A 22731-nucleotide genomic window follows, 5' to 3' on the forward strand; every position below is an offset into this window, starting at 1 on the left:
ACAAATAAATGCAGTAAATCAATAAATAGCATTATAACTATAACAATAACTGAAATTATGTATTTTTCCTGGTATTGTTTCTTACAAAATTATTATTATTTATTTATTCTATTTTAATAGGATACAAAAATGATTTCTCTAGGTCAACGCCATTGTAGAAAAAGTCGTTTAAAATTTGCATTGAATAACTCACTCTCTTCTTAAGTATCTGCTTAATAGACGAGTTATTTTAGTATTATATATGCAAATTTTATTATTAAAAGCGTAGGAGTATGTGCGTTTTTATAATTTCAGCAGTTAAGCATGAATTTTTCTCAGACATTTTTACTGGATAATACATCAAACATAACAGAAAATCCTTGAAGTGCGTTGCTCGGTAACGGGTTGTTGCAGAAAAACACCGTTTTAAACAATTCATTTATTACATTTTCAATAAAATTTTAGTAAAAATATTTGTGAATTGGAGAAATTTTTAAAAATTATTTGACAGAAATCAAGTGAAAGCTTAAAGAAAGACAAAATTAGTTTATAAATAAAGAAGCTTCTCTTTAAAGATGTAAGAATTCTTTATGAAAATAAGATTTTTAAGTATAAAATACAAAATTATCACTAATAATTAAATATAAAACACTATTGTAGTCTATTTATCGCCATTTTTCATCAAGATGGCGATAAGCGGATTGCGAAAACATGCACATGCACTTTTTTTTAATGTATATTTTGTGACACGGAGATTTATTATATAAGATTTAAAAGAATAACATGCTTTTTGTATTATTTTTCGAGGTTATAAACACGAACTTTTTACTTGAGATCCATATTTCTCTTAAATGTTATTTCTCTTAAATGTTATTGTTCTTAAATATTTTCTTTTGTATTTTTTTTATCTATTTACTATATTTTTTGCTATATTTTAGTCAAGAAAATGCCTAAAAGTTCATTTTTTAAAATAAATATTAATAAATATTTAAATATTTTTTATTATTTAAGTAAAAATCTTATTTGCCATTTTATTTTAAATGAGCAATGTATTTTTTGCATCTGTTTCATATTTTAAAAGAAATTTTACGTGAATCGCATAATACTCAGACTTTAAAATAATTTTTCAAGGAATTATAATAACTTTAAAATTCTTAAGACTAAGTTTATTAAGTTGTCTGTGTTTTTATATGTACGGATTCATACATAACTTGTATAATATTAATATCTTGGTATTTATAGCTGCATAACTTAAAATATATAATTGAAATTCTTTAATATTCGAATGCTTAAAATAGAAATTTCTTCAAAAAAACTCTTCGTATACTTATTAAATCAATGGAAACGAAAATTAACATCGTTAATATTAGGCCTAGTAATAAAATATCCTTTAGAAAGTCATAAATTTGATCTTTTTCCAGTTACTGATTTAAAATCTTAGCAGTTCAGAAATTCTTTGAAGATTTTACAGCTGCTAATTTGATCTTGATCGAACTTTACAGCATTTGTTGGACCGCCAAAATGCCTGGTGGTTAAATGGCTTCGCTAGAAGAGACCCAAATGACCTATAAGAAATAATAAATGTTAATAATCTTTACAGATTTCGTAATTTTGATAAAGTTTTCCATCGAATAAATCTAGATTTTGTCACATAATTATCAGAAAATGCTTTCTACGTTAAACAGTAGAGAAAGGACATCGAGAATAGGCAAGTGCCCAGTCAGTATGTCATCAGTCCTGAACATTTAATCCGTATGTATAAGTCAAAATATGTATGTATGTATGTAAAAGAGTTAAAGGGTTCTAGAAAAAATACTGTAAGGGTCTCCACTCCCAACCATCTCTGAAGCCCACTCTCTTAGCTCAAGCACGAGCAAGATTTTGAGTTTTTCAGCTTCATTATTGTAAATACTCGGGTCACTAATTGTACACATGTACTGTACTGTACATATAAACTTCTCAATGCGGAACCACAATATTAATATGTAATATCCTCTATAAGCTGAAATGTACGTGTCAGAGAGGTCTCTCTGGTCACTGAAAAATTCCAGTTATAAGTGATCAAATATCTTTATTTTTTCTTTTCAGAAAAACATGACATATGCATTTCGGATCGAAATGTAATTAACGATCCCTTTTCAGTGTTAAGTGTAAGTTTTTTTTCTCGAATTATACTTATATAGGCGATATTGGACGATAAAATTATAGAAGATTACAAATTTACCAGAGTGACCTCTCAGGCACGTACAGTTCGGCTTATAGAGGATATTACACACTGTGTATATAATTAACATGTACATACACCCTCCCAACTCAATTTCACCAATCTCCCAGTCCTTCAAAAGCACGATCAATGATGACTTATGAGCACATACAGCTAGTTCTTGATTAACTCTTTCTGTACGAATCTTTAATTAAATTTACAAGCGATACCGCCGAATTTTAACTTATAATTTACTTGTATATATACAAATATTCTTAAATTGTAAATTTTTCACTATATCCTTGAAGCTAAGGCTCAAATATTCTTATCTGTTACTACTATTATTATGTTTTCTTTATTGACAGTTGTAACTTTTGATTATTAAAATTCATGTACCTTGCGAATGTAACAAGTTAATTTACATTTAAGTATATTGTATATTCTTAGTAGTATATATTTTGATAATGTTATTTAACTTAGAGAATACTTTACTTCTATTTCTAAACATAAACTTTAGAAAATGATATTAAAAACGTTTTATTAATGATTACTACTAGAACAGAAATAATATGAAATCTTACGTGTACAGTACATGTACTGTACATTTGGGTATATTTGTACGGGAACATAAAGATGGTCGTTGTTGGGAGGTGTCCGTTGTTTGGAGGTTGCTTTGTACGCAGTTTTGTTCAAAAAAAGCTGCTGTTTAGGGGTGGCCGTTATTAAAGATTGGGCTGCATTATGAATAGATATAAAACTTTATAAAATTTCTCATATATATCGAATATATACGCATAATTAATCCACAATCTTTATAATTTAGAAAAAAAGTATACATGTATTTATATAGGCTAACTTGTTTTATTTTATGTGTTAAATCATGCGTGAAATTGTTGATTTCGTATTTTATTGGTATTCCTTATTAATATATCATGCGCAAATTATTTAAAGAATAACCTTGGTTAATTTGATAGTATCCTAAGGCTAGCTCAATTCCTATTCTAAGTGAACCATATAATAAATGTAATGATTTTAAAGATTGAAGACATTCATAAATCAGATCTGTTTATTCCGAGATGTGATCAAAATTTTGCATACTTTTTTTTTGCTGATTTTTTTAATCATAAGTTATGATCATTGATAGTATCGCTGTGTGACTAAATCGCACTAACTTGTGCGTGGTATTGGAAACTATGGTCAGCACAGTTCATAAAAATCGGAACGAGCGAAAAAGTAGTTTGTCGTGTCCTTTTAACCTAACAAGATGTTTTTTAAATGCCATTTTATAATGTTAAAACGGACAAAGAGATAGATAAAGATTAAAAATTCATTTAAATCTTTTTATTAATTCAATTATTAAAACTAATTCAGATTTGTATAATTAAATACAAGGTCATAAAAAGTCATAAAAATTCTTAAATTATAATAAATCTTTCCTGTAATTTCTATATTAAAATATAAAATTGGTAAATTAATCATCATTAAAAAATATATATCTATCATCTTTCACGCTAGATATCAATTTACTTTTTCTAGTTGAAAAGAATAACAAAGAATTGGAATATATTAAAAGTTCAAAAATGGAGAAACGGTATATTAATTAATGAGGGTAGACTTTTATATTTTCCAAACAGACTTCCTGTTCCAGTTTCAATATGAAAATATCGGGAGTCAAAACCCATCAAACTGCTGCCTGTTCTAATTACATTCTAGTTTTGTCTGACCAACGCCCTTTACGAGAACATCGAAAACTGGGTGTGCTGATGTCAAAATATCATTAAGTGAATTCGGTAGAGAAGTGGATTATTATTATAATTTCCTTCAGTCCTCCTGGGGGTAAGTTTGTTTATTTTTTAAATATTTATTTATTTAGAATAATTAGAAGTTTAAATATTAAAAAATAAAAAGAATATAAATAATTTACAGCTAAAAATTATATTTATTTATATATTATATATTACACTTTGTGTGTACCTATATAAAGTGAGAAAAGAAAAATGCATAATAACATAGTATAAAAACAATATACGTGCCTAGGTTGTTTTTTATAATATATGTTATCGTTTAATATATAACTGCTTTGCTTTTCTACATAATTTATATTTTTTTTATGTATTAAATTATATTGGTTGATATATATCACTGACAGGACACGTTTGGATAGAAGCAATAGTGGCGCGATGCTTCATGGGTCCAAGCGAATTTGAATTAGGGGGCTCCACGTACAGTGTTGATTTCAGACATTTTTCATCGGGAAATATTTTCTTATAAAAGATTGGTTTCGGGCCCACACAGGGGGTCCGAAACCAAGCTTTTATAAAGGCAATTGCCATATTTTGTCCGTAGAATAACGCGCAACTAAGAAGCCGATTTTTAAAAGAAAAACAAATTGGTACAGTCCAAACGGAACATAGAGTACTTTTTAGTAGAGAAATCTTAAATATCGAAAAGGCAAATTTTAGGCGCTACGACATATTAAAAATTCGACCCTCAATTCGTAGAACATCATCCAATTTCAAACCTTGTCGGTTAATTTAAGCGCTGTTTGCATATTTTAAAGACGTTTGTTATCATTATTATTAATTTACTCTGCTTTTACCGTACCGTCGATTATTCTTTGTTAAATTTAAACAAATATATTTACAATTATCATATATAATTATGAATTGCAACATAAAGGTAGGGACTGTTGAGAAGCGGCATGAAACATTGAATTGAGTCGCCAAAGCTAAACAAGAGGCTTCTAGTATTATATAATAATCAACTGCATAATTTTTTATATCATGTTTAAGGTGAAGATAATTTTAAATTGGTTTCCCAATTAAAAAAGAAAAATTAACAGTTTGTATAACCCATTATATCAGTATCTAAATTTAGATCATTCGCTTATGTTAAAAACTAAAAGCATCTTTAAACTTTTTACATAATCTCATTCATCTTAATGGGCAATGTTTCTTTCAAGCATGTTCTATTATTGAACACGTTTTTGGTCCAAATCTTAACCAGATATTTGCTGTAGCGTTAAACGTAATGAAGAATAACCCATTTAATACTATCATCCCGATCATCGCGATTAACGTTGATTAAACAATTAGGATGACGCTTATTTTAATCTAGTTGCCCCTTATAAAAGATATCTATTCATTTATTTCTATTAAAGAGTATTTTTTTAAGTGTTAAAACATGTATTTAACGTTCACTGACGTTAAACCAGTAGCTCTTCTAGAAAAACAATACTTACAACACTTACGTCCAGTGAAGTAATTTAATATCCACACCAAAATAGTCAATTTGTTTTCCGTTTACGACAATTTTACTTCACCCCTCTTATATCTGTCAAACGCGACCTAATTTACGTCCACAGAGCATTGTTACGTATGACACGGCTTTCATTCATTCAGCTTTTAAGTTCGACAATTCATAATACTATTTACTGATTAATTTTACCGATACATCTCATAAACAATGAGTTCTATACAAAATCATAAGGTACGATGGCTATTTTTAGAAGCATTTATACTTAATTAAACTGTAAAATATGAATTAAATGCTTACATTTATTAGAAATGGAAGCATAAAGCATTCTATTTCTCTACTGTTTATGCGGAAAATATAATATGGAAGCGATCATTTTTTTATGCAGATTCAAGAATTTTATGCTTTTTGTACAACAAATAAGCATGAATTCTCAGAACTAAAATTGTAAATAATTTATAACAGATGCATTCATTTATAATTTAATTCATAAATATCTTTATTCCTTGGATGTTTTATAGTTTCAAATATCTCATCTATTTATTGCATACTAGGCATGTTCCTTTGTAATTCGATGTAACAAAGAGTTTTCGTATGTGCCAGATTTTATATTTATAAATATCTTCATAAATAAGAAAATAATACGACCTTTTCAAGTCTTCAAAGATACCGCTTTTAAAGCATCCCTCATAATATATTTACATTTCTGGCATGTTATTGTTTCAATTAAACGAATAAATTTGCGTTTATAATGTAAATGATATCAATTTAAAAAGAAAAAAATCAGACAAGAATTTTAATAAAATACAAAACAAAACAAATGCCTTCGACTCAACCTCAATAAATAGTCATGCAGATCACAATGTAAATATTCTGTATTTTTTACAAATCAAGGATGAAAAAATTATCCTTTTGAATCATGTTTAAGAATATATTTAATGATGTGAAATGATTGTTTTAACTTATTATTATTTATAAGTTAAGCGTGTATTCATACATTTATTTTTTTGAATTTTTAATTAAATGAGCTTGGTCTACATAAAATTAATTCGAATGAAACCAGTTTCCTGTAAAAAATCACAAGGAAAAAAATGTTATTTTTACAAGAAAATTGCCAATAAAATTATTTTTTAATCATTTTATCATTAATCAAAAAAAAAAATACAGTTTACATTTACTCTTGCATTTACTTTAGCCATCATTAACATCTAGAAAGTGATTTTAAATACTTTAAAACTGTGACTTAAATACAAATATATGACCTTAAATACATTTTACACGAGAAATTCTTGGGGATTTTAATAATAAAGATTCACTTTACATACTTTTATTCAAGAGAAAACTTCCTGGAGTGAGTTATATATAGCCTAATTTTATTATGAAAAGCCTTTGTTGTTGCAGCAAGCCTTACAGCTGTACAAAGCAAACTTTCTACTTTCTAAAAGACGTAAGATATTGCCCGTGCAAGAATAATACTTTTCTTTTCTTTGAAAGTGAGGTTAATAAAACATATCCGGTGAAATTTCCTGCAGGAATTTCCATTCAGTTGGCATCCTGCCACTTCTGAAAAATTCGGTTGCATTCGTCAAACGAGAAAACAATTTCAAACAAGTTAACGAGAAATAATTTATTTAAAAAAACAACACACATAACAGCGTGTTGCTACAATAGAACGAATCCATGTGTTATAACAGGAATAAAAAGTCGTTAAACCACATTTAAAATATTTGAAAATATTATGGAAGTAGACGGAGCAATTTCTTCTTTACCTCATTATAAAAATTTAAATATATTAAACCGCGTGCGCTACCGAAGTAACAATCGCCATTGTCAACTATTATCAGAGAAAACAAATAAACGCTTTATGATTAAAGTAGTTTAAAAATGATTTTTGACCGATTATGACCAAGTTGCAACCATTTATAAAGTTCACAAAGACAAAAATGTCGTGAGTAAAAGGGGTCATCGGGATTTTCTGAAGACATTATTATCACAATGGCACACATTTGGGACATTCTTCGGAAACAATCGATCGACTCGACGAGGAAACGATTGGTCGATGGAATAATACCGTAAACTACCGCTAGGGGGTATGGCCTGCAGATCTAGATTTCAAGTGCTATTAAAGTAAAAGCAAAACACGTGTGCACCTGTCGTCCGTGGCTTTTAAGTTTAGGATGTAGAACAGGTATTAAAAGTGAGTGATGATTTCACCCCTTTATTTTTTCACTTATACCGGAAAATTTCTTTTTTCCTGTACTTTTTATTTCTGTTTGTTTTTTTTTTTATTTGTGCTGTATAAGCATGGTTTTTGTTGTCGTCGTTATAATAACACCGATAGAATCTAGCATGTGTATAGGATAAATAACATACTTTCACATAATTTTATTCATATTATAGTAGCATTTTAAATTTAAATTAGTAAGGTACGGTAGTTTTTAAATAGAACTCTATTATTTTATCGAGTAATTTTATTATAATTATAACAAAATTTAGGCTAATTATTTATTAAATATTTTCACTTGAAAACGATTTATCAGCACTTTATAGTTCTTGAATATTACTTGATGACTTTAGCCACACCTTTTGTTCTACATGTTGTTGTAGTAGTGGTATCGGCGATATTGAAACTATTTGACACAGATTCATTAAAACATTTATAAAATTATTTAGTTTAGAAAGATTTCATTTTGGCGAGGATTTTTAAGTGAAATTTCCTAATTTTTACGATCTCTTAATCATTTTGTCGTCAATATCTGCGTGTTAATTGTTTTATCATTTTTAGTGTTGGATCTATAGTAATAGACATTTTAATTTTAATTTAAAAATTGTTTGTAGGGGAAACGAGTAGAATTGCTGTAAATCGTCACAAAATGGCGCTTTTCATAAAATTTTTGCTAATTAATTCATTTAATTTTCTTACAATGAATAAAATAAGTAAATGCGTCTGTACCAAATAGAAAAGTAACGTTATTTGTCCTTGATTTTCAACCTACTTGTAACACGCAAGGGACCGGTCTTAAACTAATTATAAATGGAGGCAATAACAATGATTTTTATACTCACGCTCAGTTGAGTTTGTCTAACGATAATTGACGAGATGTAGCAATAAATTTTTCTGTAAAAATATAATATACATTTTGGGATTGATACTAACTTCGATCTTAACTACATCCTTGACCTATGACTTTGAATTGTTCAGGATGAGGAAAGATACGTAAAGGTTCGTTGTCTTTTTTTATTGCTATAAGGAATATATGTAAGTAGGGCTATAAAGATTATTTATTGTATTCGAACGGGGCTTAATTATTTAATTTTTTAATGGTATAGAAGATTCATTGAGTTTGATTTAACGTACGGAACTTACTATTATTTTTTGCGTGTTTGCTTAGGTGTAAAAGTAAGTGAAGTGAGATACGAAAATATTCGATTTAAATAAATGTTTTCGCCATAATACTTTGTGCTTCAGCGAACATAAATATATTTATTTGCTTGAATAATCACATTTCATTCGTGATATTTTTGATATTCATCGAATGATGAAAGAAAAAAAATGCTCAGAATTAAAACTGAAATTCTAAGGAATTCAGCGAAATACGGAGGTTTCTAATGTGAATTTTTAATCTGAATGACGCTTTTAATCTTTAGTTTGCTTTAATTTTTTAAAATTTACGATGTAGCCTATATAAACCGAAATGTAGTTTGATGAATAAATATCTTATTTTTGCTTGTTTCGTAAGCATGCGATTGAAATATGAAAATAAATTTGACTTTCTTCTAGTTGTTTTGTATCTGAATAATTAGCCGTAGACCATTTTAAGTTATTTTATTACACAGCATTTCGTTTTGCTATTAAATCCTATGCACATTGCTTTGTAGTTTCCATTTCCGAAGATCTTGAACTTCACACGTATCCTTATCATCTGTTCATAGCATATTATTTTATTTTTTCAATTAAAGATGTGCAAGTTTATATTATACTCTTTACAATAGATTTTGATACTTGCAAACGATTATTTCAAAGTCATTTCCGAATGTAGCCTGCAATTTACAATGTTATCATTCGTTTTGTAGTTTTTATTTTAACTTAAATAATTTTTTTGAAGTTTATTGTTGTACTTTGATTACTATCATTACATACACCGCTTCAACTTTTACTCCATTTTTCTACGTTGAATTGAGTTGAAATTTCGAATGGCTATTGTAGTGTCATTATCGTTATTTTTATTTAAAAATATCATCTCTCTGAAGATTTTTTATTTTTGGATTGATGGAATAAGGCAACGCAATACATGGGCAATCCGCCTAGGGAGGTTTCTCCAGGGAAGATTTTCTATGGGAAACTGAACCCCTATTTAAGTGTTAAACAGTGGCCTATTATCTTATGGGCAATTGCCTGGAGCTCCCATCAACAGACCCCAAACCAATTTTTTATAAACTCTTTACTGTAGTAAGAATTTAAATTTGGCTCATATTGGGGGATCCTAGATTGCCGCTGTGGAGCAGGCATAGTGCCAGAATTTAACTCTGTAGAGGTGGTGTTAAAAAACTAACGAGGCTACGGGGGTCTTCCCCCAAAAAGAAATTTTTCGAAGAAAGTCTGAAGTCAATACTATAAGTGAAGCTCCCTAATTCAAATTTGCCCGGGTTCCATGAAGCCATAACGCGCCATTGATTTTATAGGTACTAAAATTTCTTACTGGTCAAGAATTCGAATTTTTTATCTAGGAATTTTACTGTAAGATTTAAATCTGTCAGAATTTATTATTCATCACGCCATTAGAAGTTAATCTAACTGTGACATTAAATTATTTTCAATACATTATCATATTATATATTGATAGATAGCTAAATAAATTGCTCTGTGATTATAGACTATATGATATTTGCATATGCAAATTGTTATTAAATAATAACAACTTGTATTGTTTGAACAGGGATCAAATTTTCGAATGTAAATTTGCATAAACATTATTTCTCTCAACCAATTTATAGAATGTTCTATTCGAAATGACGTTAAAATAATAAATGGCCTTCTGCAGTAGAATTTAAAGTTAACTTCCTGCAATATTGCAAACTTATGTATAATTACAATTCAATTAATATGTATTTACTACAAAAAAAACAAAAAAAAAGTATATAACAATAAGCTAAACAAATGCACTTTTTCCGTATCAGTTTTATGAACCCATAGGTCATTAGTGTTTGTGCATTTCCTTTTAAATTTAAAAAGAAATCCACTATAATTATCTAATTAAATTCACAGGACAACCGAATGTTTATCGAACATGTCATATCGAAAAAAATATGACCTTTATTCTGATATTGATTATATATATATATATATATATATAATGTGTAGCAGTAGACTATAAATTCGAAAATATATATTGGCATTAAAATTTTGGCAGCCCTACCTACGCCTTGGGCCACAATCGCCATTGCTTCACCCTGACCTGGTTCACTTTCATCTTTCTGATCAACAGTTTGCAGTTTCGTAACAGTTCTTTAAATAAGTTATCAACTGAACAGAGAGTTACTAAAGGTTCAAAAATCCTTCATTAATTTGCACCCTTGTTGGCTTAGAATAGAAAAATTTTAATTAATCTTTACGTAATGTTAAGTAATATTTTACGGTTATGTATTATTCAGCGTTAATGCTTATTTTACTGTGTTTTTATTGGAGTTATATAAGTGTATTCTTATAGAATAGTAATAATATAATAATCCTTTTACATTAGTGCATTTCTCAACTAAGCTGGAGGGGTATATTTAATATTACTTGCATGCTTACTAAATATCCCAGTTTTAATTTGTCTGGACCCTTGTCGAGTCAATTAGCTTGATAAAATGATACTTTTCTGCTTTACGTACAGTACATGCTGCATCTACAAAATTAATCACACTAACAACAGGAACTAAAATATCTTATTCTATAATTATGGTATTCCCGCTGTTCCGAACCAGTTTTTTGTTATTGTGTATTCTGGCAGATGGGAACGGTGCATCTTCCTGACTTATCACCTGTCCCTTCTTCATCATCAGAACTTGTCTATTCACTAACAGCTTCCTTGTAAAAAAAAAGGAAAGAAATTAATGAACAATCTTCATAGCTTCATTATTCGGTAAATCATCGACATCCTTGATTATGACGTCTATTGTCCGAATTTTTGCCAGAGATAATTTGCCACTTAAAAGATATTTATGCCATTTTAATGAAAACGTGATGTTCCAAATATAATAGTAACTTATTATTTTAAATGGGACAAAACTAATTTAATTTGTAAAAACACGCGTTGAACCAAGATTCAGCTGCATTGCTCTAGGGAAAAAAATTCGGAAACAATTCTATTGTAGCCGTGTGAAACGGTATATAATTTAAGCATAAATGATGTATTTTATAGATTTACATAAAAATTACATGTTATGGTTTAATGCAATAGTGAAGAGGTTTGTCTAAATCAAAATCGTGACGCGATGGAATTGATGTACAATGTCAAACTACTTGTAATGATACAACTATAAAGAAAATTAATAGAAATATCAATTAAATTGAGATCTTGCAAAAAATAATACAATTGAACAATAATATAAAATACAATTTTTGGAAAAAATAATTAACTTTCCCCTTCATTTTGTTTACATTCTTGTAAAACAAATGCTCTAATTTACTTTACTCTTTTACTTTTGGACTAATAAGAACTAATAAAAACACAATTAAAATTTTTAATTATAAAGAAAAATTTTACAAGATCCAGTACAAAATATATTAAAAAATAATAATAAATTTCTATTATAAATAGCTGCGTGTGCCAGGCGTTGCTCGAGTTTTTGAGAGAGTTTGCTTGGGAGAGAGTGGTAAAAACAATGATCTTTAGTAACTAAAATGTGCATTTATTGATCCGAGTATTTACAATAATAAATCTGCAAAACAAAAAATTGCTTGGACTTAAGAGTGGGTGGGCGTTAGGGGTGGTTGGGGGTGAAAGCTCCATAGTATTTTTCAGGTTGTTGAAGATTATTCATGCCAAATTTGGTGCGGATATGTTGAACGGTTTATAACCCTTTATCTAACATACATACATACAAACGTACTGTACATATTTTGACTTTTTTTATTCTGCATACAGATACACCTGTTTAAAAAGATAACGCGGCACTTTAAACTACGAATTGATTACCATTCTGTGTGCCATTTGAAATGCCTGTGAACTATACATAAAGATGGTCTTCACACCGCCTCTCCACACAAACGACAATTTAAAAAAAAATTAAGTAATTTACGGCTTTAGTTTTTGTTTTTGTCCTAAAAATATAGTTAATTAAAACTAATTAAAAAGCTAAAAAACCGTTTAGTAATTCAACTTCAATGTAAGTAATAATTAAGAATTCACAACTAATAAATGCTCATTATTCTAATCCTAGAATATTATTATTTATTTTTTAGTCTTCTTATAGCGAACAACACTATTCCAAAAAAAAAAACTTGCAAAAATCTTTTTAATAATAATTAGCATATAATGAATTTTACTTTTTAATTCTGCCACTTAAACGTTGTATTGGCGTATTCTTTGTTTCTAAGTCTTAATAAATGAATACACTTAACGTATAAAATCACCAAAAAAATGAATGAAAGACTTGATAACGTGCTGAATTCTCTACATTAGTTTATTTCTAATCATTTATAGTTCTAATTTTCTAAGGAATTTGTCTTTCGAAAATATTTTTATTATATACGTTATCCTTCTGTTAGCTTCGTTTTCTGGGGGCGTCCTATATATTATGTATGTATTCACCCTTTATCAACTTATACTTCTGTTAGTTTTTATTTTAAAAAAAGGTAAAGATGTAACACATTCTTATTATTATTATTATTGAAATTATTAAATTAAATTTTAAAAAATAAACATAGAAGTTATTAACACCAAAGTGTCTATACATTTTTTTGGGGACACCCTATTTTTTTATGTTTTAAAATTATATCTATTATATTTTTTTAAGATAAAGATTTGAGATTAGAAAAATATAAAAAGAGTAATGATGAAAAAGAAATTTTTTTCATCTTGTATTTGTGTAGAAAATATAAATTATTACATTACGCCGTGTAATTTCAACTTTCTTACTCTCTTATTATTCTTATTATCCCTCTTTTTATCCTCTTAACCTTTTTAATTAAAACGTATATTTTCTCTTGTTCCTTTTTTCTATATAGACTTCCTTTTTTTAACCTCGCATCAATGGCACGTTATCCTATAGACAAAAAAGGGCAATTGCCTACAACCCCCACTAATAGAGGGCCCCCAAACCAATCTTTTATGAAGCTATAATGCGCCATTGCCATGCATCTATTTTATTTTTATCTCTTTAATCTTCTCACTCTTCTTCTTTATTTTACTATATCTGTTATGTTTCTATTTTTCCTCACTTTTTCGTTGTTTATTATTTATTTTATCAATATTTCTATGCTTTCATTCTTAATTTTTCTATATTTTCCTACAATATCTAATAAAAGCATAAGTATAGAATGTCCTTCCATTTTATGATTTTTCTCTTAATTTATTCCTACTTTTTTTCGATTCATTTCCCTCTATATTTATATATATTGAGTTTACGTATTAATTGGCTAAAATTTAAATTTTTTAATGTTTGTTTATTTATTTTTCTAACAAAATGAGTCATGTAAATTCTCTATTAATAAAGCTATTTAATAATAATAAAAATGTCCAGTACGAGACCATTAAGGACATAAATAAAACTGAAGAAAATATCTTCAATTATTTACCCATTTCAGTCAATTTTTATTTCTTTTTGTAAAGTTTTAAATTCGTAAAATTACTATAAATTCTCACTAACCGGGACCATTAAAAGAACATAACAATTTTCTAGTTTCTTGGAAATCAAAGAGGACAAATGATTTTAAAAACCAGTCTAACAAGCGATTTTAAGATAAACTATGATAGTTTTTGTATCGAATATATATATTTTTCTTTTTTTTTCCTTCGGTATACGTTTGTGTCAATTCACTAGAACGAGTTTACATACCTTCGGGGTCTATCTTTTGTCATTCTACGAACGAACAAAAGAGGACAGTTGTGGCTTCTAAGGACATCGTATGGGCGCCATACAGACATTAAATAGTTTGGTATGGATGTGATTCATCTCTACACGATCACAACTTTGATCTAAATGAATTCAAATGTAAACTACTCGACAGAATTTACAGTCTTTGTGTGTTTTTAACAGTTGCTATTTATTCAAATTGAGTAATTTATTTGCAAGTTTCGCATATAATTTTGCTACTTTAACGCTTATATCTCGGAAAGAATAAGAAAATAACTTTAAGAAATGCTACTGACAAGTGAGAAGTACAAGGTCGTGTCTGCGTTAACTTAGTACTATTTGAGGTGTTGCGTATCTTGAAACCCTTACGTCATTTTTTCGGTGTCTGGAAGTCACTTAATATAAGTATCTAAGTACGTCTTGACTTCAAGGGCGAAAATTCAGTGAACGTGTTACACGAACTGTTATTAAATATAGACTATATCATAAGAACTCAAGATATGACCCAATTGAACAAGGACCCGTACTGTAATACTAAAATTAACGGATAGCCATTACGTGTTCAGGGTCTTATTCTTAATGACTTCCTGAAATATAATTAAATCGATTAAAAATTAGGAAAAAAATACAGTTCTTTGGCACTATAAGTTATTGTAAGAACTGTCAATTCGAAGCTCCTCTTACTAGAAAATTTTAAAGTTTCCACCATTTAATACACCATTAAGACGTATATCATATTACTAGACCGATATGGGTAAGAAAAAAGGCTTTTTTGAGCAAGGCACCGAACGTGACATAGATCACCTTGATAATAGGCCCAACCTAGAAACATAAAGACAAAAATGAAATCACAAAACGTTCAGATAACTAGTTGAATATAAACAATAGTTGATTTTAGTGACGAAATCAACAATAGTCTACGAGTTGGTGTATTGAAATATGATACAGTTTACTGTGACCGTGAACAAAACTTTAAATTATCTACAACACTAAAGTTTAATTCAAAGTTCTTGTTTATAATCAAGTTTATGCCCTGTACCAAAAGTTACTTGTTTGTTAGAAATCTAATCGTTTAAGAGAGAGCTGACAAATTCAAATGTCTGTTATACAAAATTTTCATCCAATACTAATTAAAATTTTAATTATAAATTTATAACATAACATATAACCAGGCCCCCCGAGAGAATGGAGAACTATCGGTACAAAGACCATTTTAGGCCCCCCTTATACAAATAACATAATGATATTGAAGTAGAAAGCATAATCTAGTATAAATGTTAGCCATATTTCATTAATTGGAAAAAATCAGAAAACTGACAATTTTTTAATTTCTTCCCTCTGATGGGCCTCCTCAAGCTCATGGGTTTCGGGGTGGCACCCCCTCTGGGACTTGCATATAACAAGTTTAATCAATTTAGAAGCTGCACTAGTTTAGTTTAATCTCGGTGTACAAAAATATACTATTTAACTTAATCATGCATTTACACAAAAAAATTAATGAAAACTTTATTATTTTTAAACTAATGTTTCTATTATGTTAACTGAATGATATTTGTAATAAAATTCAACCTTTTTATTATAAGTATGAACGGGTGAATAGGGGTGCACGCCCTTATATTCACTTTTTTGTAGAATTCACCTACAAACCATGTCAAGGATTGATGATTTTTTCAAATTAATAGTAAATAAAATTTAAGTGAAATTATGGAAAACATAAGTCTTACGAAAATAAAAATTAAAGGTGAAAGAAAGAATAATTTTAGCAATTAAAAAAGAGTCAAAGATGTCTTTGTTTTATGATATAGAAGTCACGTGAGTGGTGTATAACGACCTCTAAAATTGCTCATGACTAACGAATACTTCTACAGTAGTAATACGCAGTAATTGGCCATACTTCGAGTTTCAGTTACGCTTTGTTGGTGCGCAAACGAAAAAGGAAGCAAAAAACATCTGCCAACACTCCTGTTCGCTTACTTAATTATAGGCTATCAACAAAAGACTTCTTGTATTAAAAATGTAAGCAAAAAAATTGGTTGCAATGGGTGAACCAATCTTCCATTTCGATTTTCCCGATAGTAAATCAGTATTAACTTAATTTATGTAGGTTTATAAACTAAAATTGGCAGAACAAAAAAATCCATTAACCCAATCCGAGTAGGAAATCTTTCTTGTTGAATGCATTTTCCAAAAGAACTCCGAAGTGTGACGTTACAGAAGATGAGCATCAGTTCGGAACTAATGGATACATGACACCCTTCCATAATTTAATGATAACTTAGTCAGAGCCATTGTATGCACTGTTAAAGAATTCAATCCTTGATTAAGATGACGCCCATGAGACTTATCAATGTAAAAATATGCTTTTCATTTTGTATCTCATCCTGTTTTTTGTTACGACTCTATCTTTGTGTATTCGTCGATGGGGAGGATACTTCTTAAGTTTGACATGACTATAGATGTATTTAATGATTAACGGGTGAAGAACACTTGCTCCGGGTCAAGAATGGTCACGCGCTCTCAAGTAGCGATGTAATTTCATTTCAGTCTGTCGTTGCTTCAGCTTTATTGCTTATATTAATTTTTAAAGTATTAATAATAAAATATAACGCCCATTTTCGTGAATAATGTCAAAGGTGAAGCCTTTATAAGAGGTGCCACTTAGAAATATAATTTTTTTTATTTAGTATTAATCTTTTAAATATGAGACAAGAGCTTCAGAATTCCGTGCTTTTGTGTAATAAATATCGTTGTAAAATGCCGCCTGAAATTGAATGGAAAGAAGTTTTTGTGGAATTCAGTTTGCTTTAGAAGTTCTAAGACCGAAAGAACAGAGCTTAAGCGCTTTTTTAATATATAGAAACGGTTTTTAATCTTTGTAATGAAAAGTACAGTAGAATCCCGAGGTTCTGCATTATCCAAGGCGATCCTACTTTTCTTATACTATAATTTATAAAAGAAAGTTTAAAATGACAACACGTATCAATATTATTACGATATATGTATCATAATGTACAAATAAACCGCAGTTTCGCTGAACACTAGGATGCTGCAACGATACGTCAGGGGTGCCACGAAGTAGTGCGGAGCAGCACCATAATAAAAGTATGAAAAGCGCAATAATTCTACATTGATAAAGTAGAGGTGCTACAAGGAAAAAAAAATACTAAATTGGGGATGTCACTATTAGAAAAAGGTTAAAAACACTGCACTAAGATGTAAGAAGATATGTATGTATAAAAATCTTTCTTGTTCGTAAATTTTAATTCGAAATGGTTATGACTGTTTTATTCGAGATTTCGGTTATCCGAGATAGTATTACATCGGATAATCAGGGTATGTACTACTGTATATTGAAATTATCAGCATCGAGAGAAGCTGAACAATGTTTTGGATATTTTCCAAAATTAGTAAGAATAGAAAATGTGGGAATGTCCCTGTCAATGCTATACAATGTAATGTAGTACAAGATTTATAGTTCAAGTACAGTGGATAATTAATTCTACTAGTCATTTGATACTGAGAATTTCCAATTAAAAATTTTAAAATTTATTTTAGTTATTTAACTACCAAGTCCGCAAGACTAAGTGTTTTTAAGAGACAATTACAACAGTCTCCGTTTGCCACCTTAACTCTATTTTTTTTTTCTTAAACAGAGCATTTCTTTTCGTTGTATGTTGGAACAAACTACCAAGAAATCTTGTTAACCTTTTTACAACGAACTTGGCAGATATTTGAAGAGTGCAAAGAAACCAAGTGGTGCATTCTTCAAGGATGGTTGGACAGACGTTCTCCATTCCTAGTGGCCTGTTGGCCCATCTTGTTTCCTGTGTATTTAATTTCTCTGGTACGTGTCTCGTATCACGCTTATGACTATTAAGCGTGAAGGTGGAAAAGAAACGAATGTTTCACCAGCCGTGAATAAACACATGGCCTCTTCAGTAGGTCAAGTTGATCTTCGTGTCGTGATCTTGACATTCACCTATCTTATGTATTTCTTTCGCTGTTTCTCAAGTGTACAACTCTTAAACATTTTAAATTGTTTTCTAACGGCTGCAGCAAAATTTTTATTTTCTATTTTTTAAGGAAAGCTTTACTTAAGGGAGCAAAGATATTTCTGAAATTTTTTCAGGTTCATTAATTATTATGCACCTTTTTTGCACCCTTGCGGTTCTACTCATCCGTAAAATATGAATAAAGTGCAGCGCACCTTATAGGTATTTAGTTAACATCGAAAAAATGCAGCCAATTGGATTACTAAGTCACTGTTACTAGGTGTTTAGAGCAGGCATTTTTTTCTCCCTTCTCCAGGTGTAGCCTATAGGACAATAGTCTGCAACACCGGATGTGAAACAAGACAGTGCACGCAGGAGCATCGTCTATCGTCTGACGCGTGCATCCTGTCTTTTTCCATTCTCACGATGCAATTACAGCACTTCTCTATTCCCAGATGATTTGTGTTAGTTGTAAAAAATCACAGCTTTCAGAGAAAGTACCTGTTGCCGTGATACCTTGACAGGCAGACAAAACGACGGATAATTTTCTGCAATTATTACTTTAAATACAACGGATTTTCGAGTTACTTTTAAAACATATCGGCATACAGATCTTCTCATGCTTTAAGGTCAAAATTCTTCTTCACGTAAACAGTAATCTCGTACAGTATCCGTTATGAACAGGAAACCATTCAACTGTGAAATGAATAGTGAATAGGTATTAAATTACGTATACTGTGTAGTAAAATCTTGCTATAAGGGAGGGGTTCTCTAGTATATTCTCGATTTCTCGAAAGATCCTCTTTCCAGAGGGGTTATTAGATTGGTTTGTCCTTGACCATGCAGGCTATTGTTATCTACTGTCATCTAGGTGACCATATGTCTGAGAGGGGACACACGCTACACCAGGGAATTTGAGGTAAACTTAGCCAGGAAGTCCCCACCGGCATTGTCCTAATTTTTGTGGATATAAATTATTTATGAGGATTTTGCAACACGCATATACTGTGGTAGCATTCTCGATGAGTTATAAACTTGGCATATTCTCACTTTTTATGCAATTTTTACTACATTTTTAATACATACTTTTTTACAGAAACAAGTTTGAGCAATAACTGGAACGTTTTATAAGCTCATTCGATGAATAAAAGTCAAACAAAATAAAAATCATTCAATTGTTTTTTTATTCTGTAGGGTAGTAGGTCTACTGTTGCAACATTAAGTTCTTTCTACTATAGAAACAATTTTTTTTTCTTGCTCCCAGTTATCAGAATCAAGACATCAGCATACGGAGATGACAACTGTTTGCATTTTGAGGACGTTAACATCAACATAAACCGATCAATATTTATTCACGATATTTAGATAATGCATCATTATCTATAATAAAGAGTTAAAAATGAAACAAAGTTAAGAACAAAATGGCATCTAATTCGCCTTATTGTTTGTAAAGATAAAGAATGAAAGGCATGACGTATGTATCGCAATTTATACAAAATATTTCCGTAAATATTATTTGCCCATGGGCACCTGATGCCACAACGTCACAGACCGGTGACGTTCAATGGTGCATCTAAGAGCAGACTCCAGATGGTTGTTTGACGTAGAGACGTAGCACAGTCATTCACACGGGTACTTCAACACCTGGCGTACATCCTGTGGATTACTTGTACATTCTGCATGCGACCTATTGTTATACTAAATCAGCATTACGTGTTTAATACAACTTTCCAAATTTACACGTGAGTATGCTTTCGTGAAAAAATGAAAAATTATTTTGCAATGATGTCGTTTGTTACTTTAGCGGCATTCAGTCGATTGATTTGTTGTTTTTTTCTTCCTTTTTTAAAATATAATTTGGGGTAAATATGTGTAAAAAAATTAATGGTTTCAATTGTTTTATGCACAATTGGGTCATCAGAGATGATGGCAATTAGAATGTGACAATGAGTTAATTAATTGTTACCTTGGTAGTACACTCACGATCGTTTAATTCTTAATGATTTATCTTTAGAAACCGAGAAACCATAAAGTAGTATCATAATTAATAGTGCTAAGCTAATTTTGATTGATTAAATGAAGATATTATTCCTATAGCAGCACTATTTTAAAATTAAAACTTTAATAACTTAATATAAATACTAATTAATAAAAATTTTAAAATAATATTTATTTCTTTTACTGAAAATTAATATAAAAATTGTTTTTTTTTAACTGCTATATTTTATGATTAAAAATGATTCATACCGGTTTCAAAATATTTATCCAGGTAACATTGTAGACTTAATGCTCTCGTAACATATATAATCAAGTCTAGAATATATTTAATATGTTTATAATAAATCTTAATAACATCTATTAAGATGGGTTTTAATATAAGAGTAATTTTTCATAATTTTAAGTGGGGCGTCGCTTGTCGCCTCCGGTGTGATGCGCCGAGCGACGCGATTCGAGACCCCACGCTTTGACCCGCCGACCAAGCGCACCGTTCGTGACCTTTATCTTCGGCTGACGGCTTTGAGAGAGATTTCGTAACTTATGAAAGGACAAAATTACTGAGGCTTCATAAAAGATAATATTGAAAAGATATACAAATATATCAATTGTCGCGCCACCGCGTCGCTCCCACGCGACCGGTTTATTTATGCCTGACACGCTTTACATTCAGGCCTACAATTTTTTTTTCACTTTTTCAAATGACTGAACCGCATCTAGAATAACACGCCCGATTTTGTTATATTCTTATAATTTAATTTATCGCTGTCATTTATGTCGGTAAGTTATTAAATTGAAGTATAGTAATGCGTCTATACAATACAGATGATCTTTGTCGTATAAAAAAACAAAATTTTTGTGCGTTATACGAGTATATCGGTAAATAAATAACATTTTATGTTTATAGATTTGTTTATTACGTTTAAAACTTTTTATTTATTAAAATAATTTATTTATGTTTGAGAATTAGTGCATCTTCAACTCTGGTTCACACACACACACAAAAAAAAGGATTTTAAACTTTGCAAAACACAATATATCAATATTTAGATCACAAGGTATATTTTATCGTCTCATTAAAATTAATAAGAGAGAATCATCCTTATAAATGCCTTATCTATTAACGATTCTGATCATTCTTTTCATATCTGATAAAGTTTTAACTTTCCAATGAAATACGGCGACGAGAAGACGATTGAAAAAACCAACTTCTCAGGAAAGCTGTAATAATAAATAAAATAAAACAATAATAATTAAGTTTGATCGAATCGAAGAGCAATTTTACTTCTCTATTAATTACTTATGAAGTAAATAAATGCATAATTCATAGCTCAAAACTGATTACAAAGATAAACACATATGATCATTCCTAAATCCAATTGTCCCAATTATGACTTCCTTAAAGTTCAGATATGTATCTACTCATTCAAGCAATGACAGGATTTTTGAAATTTCCCATTTGTTCTGATTGCACAGATTGTAGAAATTCTTACAATTCACATTATTTCCTATGAATCTAATTAACCCTTTGAAAAACTATGATAAAGATTCCATTGAAAAATTAATATCTTACTTAATAAATAGGAAATATTTCACAAGTTTTTGCAATTTTAATGACTACAATAAGATTTACATATCAAATTTTGCAATAAGTATAAACTCGGGATGAAATTTTTTTGCTTGAGGCAACATTTTGGAAATTTTTTAGACATTTGTTTGCCTTGACATCTCTTTAGTAAATATATTTCAAACACCATCTTCTCATAAACAACTACAAACAAATCAAAGAAACCATACGATAAATATAATAATTGCTAAAATCGATTTTCAAATTATATTATATATTTTTAAAAAATAATAGTTCTAACCTAACCTAGAATTTGAGATTCGTCAATCGTCTTTCTGTCTCCATATTGAATCTAGAAGTTAAAGCTTTGATAGCAGCTATTAAATCAGATTTAGTGGTGTTAGAACCATTAAATTTGTTTACATAGTAAGAGATTTGATTATTGTTTATATTGCATATCTGATGAAAGAGGTAGCAGTTGCACTACTTTTTAATAAGAAATTTGCATATATTTTCGTACAGAAATTAGAAACTTGTGCAAATTCCTTACAAAAATAGACATATTTTATGTATTAATTCGATTGTAATTAAATTTCTTAATAGGTATAATTATTGTATAAAAAATCGAATAAATTTTGAATAATTTTCAGACACAATAAAAACTCCTTTATTTAAATTTA

At 29.4% G+C, this 22731-nt stretch overlaps 1 protein-coding gene across 4 annotated transcripts in view; it reads left to right on the forward strand.

Moving 5' to 3' along the window:
- The first annotated feature begins 3862 nt into the window (after positions 1-3862).
- LOC136986365 (espin-like) overlaps positions 3863-22731 on the forward strand; it is a 74068-nt gene continuing 55199 nt past the window's right edge. The window contains exon 1 of one of the 4 annotated variants that reach the window (XM_067283886.1): positions 3863-4018. Coding sequence is in view for 1 of the 4 variants with exons in the window: in XM_067283888.1 (XP_067139989.1) it covers positions 20170-20231 (62 nt within the window). In the remaining 3 variants the exon portion in view is untranslated. Of the gene's footprint in view, positions 4019-7547; positions 7635-19989; positions 20232-22731 lie in introns of those variants that run through there. The other 3 variants (XM_067283885.1, XM_067283888.1, XM_067283887.1) reach the window with 3 other exon arrangements.

This window comes from Centruroides vittatus, unplaced genomic scaffold (assembly GCF_030686945.1).
Source record: "Centruroides vittatus isolate TY-2023 unplaced genomic scaffold, ASM3068694v2 scaffold_1015, whole genome shotgun sequence".
Taxonomy (NCBI): domain Eukaryota; kingdom Metazoa; phylum Arthropoda; class Arachnida; order Scorpiones; family Buthidae; genus Centruroides; species Centruroides vittatus.